The sequence below is a fragment of the Glycine soja genome, chromosome 17, assembly GCF_004193775.1.
Source record: "Glycine soja cultivar W05 chromosome 17, ASM419377v2, whole genome shotgun sequence".
Lineage (NCBI taxonomy): Eukaryota > Viridiplantae > Streptophyta > Magnoliopsida > Fabales > Fabaceae > Glycine > Glycine soja.
The window spans coordinates 40,964,644-40,970,643 of NC_041018.1; the positions used below are offsets into that span (position 1 = coordinate 40,964,644).

Genomic DNA, 6,000 nt, shown 5'->3' on the forward strand with positions numbered 1-6,000 from the left:
AACCATCCATGGCACATAGAAGTAAGTCATTTCGTTTTAGGATCCCATGGCTATCAGTACCATCTGAATCATTCGCTCGTCGGACAAAAGAAAGACCAAGATCTCCACCCCACTCAGACACAAGTGTGCCAATTCATAGATCATCTAAGCCTTCTTTGGTAGTTCCTTCAGAGTTATCTCCTCCTAGTCCCACCAAAACTGAAGAAGCCCCAAGAGCTGAACCTCAAAAAGAGTCACTACCTCATCCAACACAACCACTAACATCTTCATTCAGCACTGAGTCTCCAGTGAAGGTTCAACCTCAGCCAAAACCACTTTCTCCGCAGCCGCCACTTCAACCTTCATCTCATGCAGACTCTCCATCTCAGGTTCATATTGCACCCTCATCCCCCAAAACTCATTTGGCCTCAGGTAGTGGAGTCATGAAGGTGCCAAAGCTTGTTGCTGAAGAAACCAATCCTCTTGCATCATCTTCCTCTGAGCAAGAAAAGGAAAAGATGGTCTTGTCTGAACCAAAACAACAAGAAGCCGAGCCAAAGGTAGAATCACCATTGAGAACAATCACCAAATCACCAGAAACCTCTTTTCAACCCGAGAGGATGTCAACACGGCCTGAAGACACTAAAGAACAAGTTCCTTCTGTGCCCTCTTTATCCTCAGTTTCAAAAACTGAACCAATCACTCATCCATCATCTCCTTTGGCCTCAAAGGACATCAAAACCGAAGAAACCACTCCTGAAGAGGAAAAAGAGAAGATGGCAGTGCTAGTTCCACAAGAAGAAAAACGAAAGATGAAGTCACCTTTGAAAACCATTCCCAAGTCACCGGAGATCTCTTCTCAACCTGAGAATCTGTCCACACAGCCAACAACAATTGAGCAAAGATCAACACCACCAAAAAGCAAGTCCCTTCAACCTGAAGAAAAGGAGAAAGTGGTGCATGAAACCACCAAGGCACGAGGAAAAGGCAAAGACACAACAACCACAGCACAATCAAGTGAACAAAGCACCATGGCATCTGCCTCAGGAACATCATCATCAACAACAACAAAGGCTAAAGATTCATTCGCCAAGAGGTTTCATGGAGAGAAGAAGCATCATGGAGCACGAGAAACCGTGGAGAGAAAAATAATGTTTGCCACAACCAACCCCATTGGGAAAGACACAAAAGTTGTGAGCTCAACAGATGAAGGCACAAGGAATGTGTCAAGCTCAAGCATATCACCTGAAAAAACTGCTTCATCCAGTGGTGAAAAGGCTCCTCCATTACAAAAAGGCATCAAAGATGATATCACAAATTTTGTTCACAAACTAACAGCCTCTGTGCACCCTACACAACACGTGGATGAAAAACAGTTTAGTGTCATAACCTTGGCTGGTGACAATAGAGGAGCCACAATGCACTTAGGTTCTGAGTCAGCTAAGAAAGAGGGTTCAATTCACATACACCGAGCCTACAAGAGTGATCCTGAAGATACCAATGAGGTCACCACTGATGGAGAAGAAAACACAAATGAAGAGGTGGGAATGGCATATGTCAATAGCAACATACAAAGTATTAACAACTCACTCATGTTTCATGGTTCAATCACTGAAAGAGACCCTGGTGTGCAAGTGACTCTTCCTCAAAAGCCCGCTGAGCCCATCAAGCCCGATGATAAGCCCAGTCCCGGCTTGGAAACTCAGAGAACTCAGTTCAACATCAACCGGGCCGAGAAGTCAACATACCAGCCCACGGTCGGAAGAAGCATCAGAGGCCCTTTCCTTAAACCAAATGACAAACCTCGCCGTCCCGGTTGCAACTTCAGTTGTGACAAGGATATTGAAGACATTGAGATTCTGTGAAGAAACAAGCACACAGCTTCCTTTCTAAAATCCAAAATAAGCTGTGTAGTGGAATATTGTAACACTGATTCATAGTAACAAAATAAGTGCTGACGACATCCACATTGTGTAATTTGTAATGTCTCATGCCATTTTTACTTTATTCTTCTTATTATTTTTATGTACCGTGTGATTTTTATTTTAAGTTGTTAATTTATATTAGAGGAAAATTATTATGATGGTGATTCTCTCATGTGATTGATGGTTGAGAAAATTAAGTTTAACGAACTTGTTTACAGTAGAGTTGCCATTAAACATCAATCCTAACAGCTTGCATTACACAAATTAAACTTGTGCATGCAGAATGAAAGTACTCATTAGAATGAGTAGACCTATTTAGTCCAGCTTCTCTCCTTCCTTATGAAAATATATACATCTTATATCAAGGAAGAGTGACATGACAGGACTAGTTGTCCGCAACGGGGATAGAGAAGTCATGATCATGCATTCATTCACAAGCTGGTTTTGTGTCAAAGCTGCTCAAGCATATTGCAAAGGCTTGGAAAGCTGAGAGGGGGTATCGGTAATCCATGGTGAATATGTCCTTCCCAATTTTTCCAAATTGTAGTATCACTTTTTCTTGTTCTGCAGCTGAAACATTTTGGCATGGTTCAGCAGCTGCTACAAGCTGGAAGTTCTTCACAGAGGCCACTGTAACCCTTCCCTTGAAATTCAAGCACCAACATTGCAGTTGTTCGTGCCATCTAGGAGCTTTGTTTTTCAAAACCAATGGTTCCCTTGCCCGCTGGATTGATTCTGGAGTATTGGCAGTGCCAGTTGAGTCAAACTCAACAACTTCTGGTTTCTTTCCTTTTGAGTCTGGTGTGGTGGTAGATGCATGCTCGGTGGTGGTAGACGCATGATCATTAAGATAATTGGTGGTAAACTTCAAAGGAGTAGGGGCGTTCCCTCCTTCTTGGATTGCAAATATGGGGATTAAGTGCATCATACACCGCATTCGCCTTGGACCTCTTGTTCGGAGGACATTGAGTTCATAAGATACTGTGGCCACTTTGTAGTTAGCAGCAGCAGCAACCTTGTTAGGAAGTACCTGCTTCAGATGGACTCTTTGCTGCAACTTGCAATTCAGTGGAAGTGAAGTTTCATGCGCGGGCTCGCCATCCAAGATTGTGAACTTGGTGCCCAGAAAATTAGACCTGTTCATTGCTTACAGATCAAGAGAACAGTAGAAATGTAGAATAGTGTGTCAGTTAAAGATAAGGAGCAGAGATATGTGAGACTAACCTCAGCTTTCCAACGTAAGTGTTGCTAGCCCAAGAGAAATCATCGGAAACCAATGATATTATAAATTCTGTACATGTTGCCCTTCTAATCTTCTTTGCTGCCAGTAAAAGTTTGCTCATATCACCAGAAAGAGCTGCAAGTACAAGAATACAAGTCTCAAAAGAAGTGCAACAAGAGCATAGAAAACATAATAGATTCCAGTCAAACATATTCAGTAATTTAGTTCTAAGGTGATTGAAAGAGAATATGAACCAAAAAGTAAGTAGAGCATTAAAACAAATCTCCAAATCAAAAATAGATGCAGTTCCTTAAGGGTTTTTTGGTAATGCTCTCCAATCAAAATATAACAGAGCTTTGCATTAAAGGTCAGCATAAGTTGCTGAGGTGCAACTTCAATTTTGATTGGATAACTACACCAAAAACACCTAAGGAACTGTATCTAAGTTTTGTCCATATAAAGTATTGTTGAATCTTCTTAACCGATGCTGCAGTACAGTAATATAAAATATTCTCGAATCATCATCCATCAATAGAAGTGCTTTACAATAAGAAAACATGACAAAAGTATTTATTAGGAATTTCTCCTTTCAAAACAGAAGTTTAAAAGAAACGTAAATAAGAAAATAGAATGATCAAAGAACTCTTTAAGGAAGAAAAAATTACCTAAAACAAAAAGATTCTCAAAGAGGGTGTTTCAATAACTGTAAACCGATTATAGATTCAAAGAGAAACCACATATGTTATACTGAAATTCTAACAAAACTATTTCCAAATGAAGAATAAATTATGTGAACACAAAGGTATTACCAATTTTCATCACGGTTGCTGCAGTTACATTTATAGCAAATATCCATGAATTATCATTTGCCAGTACAATTGCTATACAAAGAAAGAAAAACAAGTCTTTCTATTACGTATTAAGAATTTATCCTGCCAACCAAAGCAGACGATCCAGCCAATATAATCTTCACAAGAAGGTTTCATGAATAAAAGCTTCGGAAGTCATGCTTCACTAGAAACACAGAATGCTCAAAGAACTCTCAAACAAAGAAACTACCAAATAAAGGGAAAAAAGAAGATAAAGAAATACAGATTCTCAAGGAGGGTGATGATCCAACATCCAAAAACGGATTCTAGATTCAAAGAAAAACCCCAATATTTTACTGAAATTCTAACAAAACTATTTCCAAGTGGAGAATAAATTATGTGAATACAAAAAATTACCAGGGCTCAGACCGAGATATAAACAATATGTTGAAGTCATTCTTTCTCTCCTAATAAAACACTGGATTGGAGAGTCTCTTGGACCAGGCTGATATAAACAAAAGGGATCAGCACATAAAAAAAAAATACAAAAATAATAACATATTAGTACCATGTCCTTCCAAACCTAAATAAATAAAGTATAGATATAAATTACATAACAAGAGATTGTCAAGAGAGTAAAAATTACCTGCTTTAGTGATATGGGGAAAGTGATAAAACCACACTGTTCTGGTGTCTTGACCACATCCTTTGTTATCTCTCTCCACAACTTACAAACTGAGGCACATGCCACAAGTGCTCTACGTGCAGGCCAAGAAGTTTCACTGGCTTCCAACCTTTGAATTATGTCTAATAGCAACTCGGGTGGCAAATTAGCCCACCGGCTCTGCCATGATGAAGATGAAGAAGAAGAAGAAGATGATGATGGTGGTGGTGGTAAGGAACATTCTGGTGCAATGTGAGATTTTCCATGGCGATGCACATGCTTGGCTTCTCCACCTCTTCTATACATGTTGCTAATGCCCTCTCCAATCTCCTTGAGCTCACGCACAATGCTCCTGAATGGCATTATGATAGGTGTAGTACTATCACAGCCATATTATGTTTGAAAAGAAAAATCAGACATCAAAGTATAGCAATTGTGAAAGTACAACAATAGTAGTAACATCTTTGCATGAGTTATGCGGATTTATTTATTGATGACAAAAGTGGTGAACGTGAAGCTATGGAGTATTAATTAATTACTAACATTGATGGAATGAGACACATATGTTATGACGCAGTGTTGGGAGGTAATTTAACTTGAAAGACAAGTTGTGTTTCAAGATTCAAAGCCTTGATCCAAAAAAACGGATTCCTATGTTGAGATTTTAAAGAAATGAATGAAAAGCTCAAAGATTCAGCGAGATATAAGGTTGGTCTAGCGGTGAAGGGAGAAGAAAAGAGATAGGACGTGAGTTTGAATCCTCCACTAACAAAAACTAACAATTAACATTTGTCCATTAAAGAAAAAAAAGCTCAGAGATTTAGAGGCAGATGCGTGTACCGTGAGACAAGGGCCTAGAAAGTGAGGAAATCTTGCAGAGAAGTTGGAGGACACAAAAAAAAAGGGGTGGTGAGTGGAATATGGAGAATCCTTCCAAGACTGTGTGTACATCAAACTCCAAAGCCAATGTCTTGGACAAAACAAAATGAAAAAGAGTGAAAGATGAGGATGAGGGGTGGTGGAGGTTGGGGTTGTGTGGGTTTATAGGTTACAAATACAAAGTTACAACTCACAAAACAAAGCTTGTGGATAAAACTAAAACTAGAAAAATGGGGGCATCACATCCTCATGCCTTTTTGTTTTTGTTTTTCCAAGCATCAAGCAAAGCATCCCTTCCCTTCTTCACAGCCACAAAGACCAAGACTTTGTTTGCTCTTAATTTGCAGTGCCACACACCAAAGCAAATATGTAAATGCTACCTGTCTAGCATACTACCACTTCAATTAAATGGAAACCACTTTTCATCTTCATCACTCACTACTGCTTGCAGTTGCACCATACTAGTACAAATTCCTTCTTTCAGTTTACCATTAAATGACTAGGATTTCACTATTACTACTA

General features: G+C 39.4%; 2 protein-coding genes across 4 annotated transcripts; one reads left to right on the forward strand and one right to left on the reverse strand.

Annotated features, from left to right (window-relative positions):
* The first annotated feature begins 8 nt into the window (after positions 1–8).
* On the forward strand, positions 9–1,844 carry LOC114391766 (proteoglycan 4-like). Its single transcript, XM_028352716.1, has one exon. It carries the CDS (start codon positions 9–11, stop codon positions 1,842–1,844), a length of 1,836 nt encoding a protein of 611 aa, XP_028208517.1.
* A 232-nt stretch (positions 1,845–2,076) lies between these two features.
* Positions 2,077–6,000, reverse strand: LOC114393552 (tubby-like F-box protein 5). Of its 3 annotated transcripts, none has more exons than XM_028354906.1 (5): positions 5,732–6,000; positions 4,582–4,978; positions 4,353–4,440; positions 3,129–3,261; positions 2,077–3,040 (listed from the first exon to the last, which is right to left on the reverse strand). In XM_028354906.1, the coding sequence occupies exons 1-5, from the start codon at positions 5,767–5,769 to the stop codon at positions 2,332–2,334; spliced, it is 1,365 nt and encodes a 454-aa protein (XP_028210707.1). In that variant the 5' UTR covers positions 5,770–6,000; the 3' UTR covers positions 2,077–2,331. The 3 variants fall into 3 exon arrangements, with proteins under 3 accessions (XP_028210707.1, XP_028210708.1, XP_028210709.1); XM_028354907.1 differs by having other exon boundaries at positions 5,143–6,000; XM_028354908.1 differs by having other exon boundaries at positions 5,440–5,998.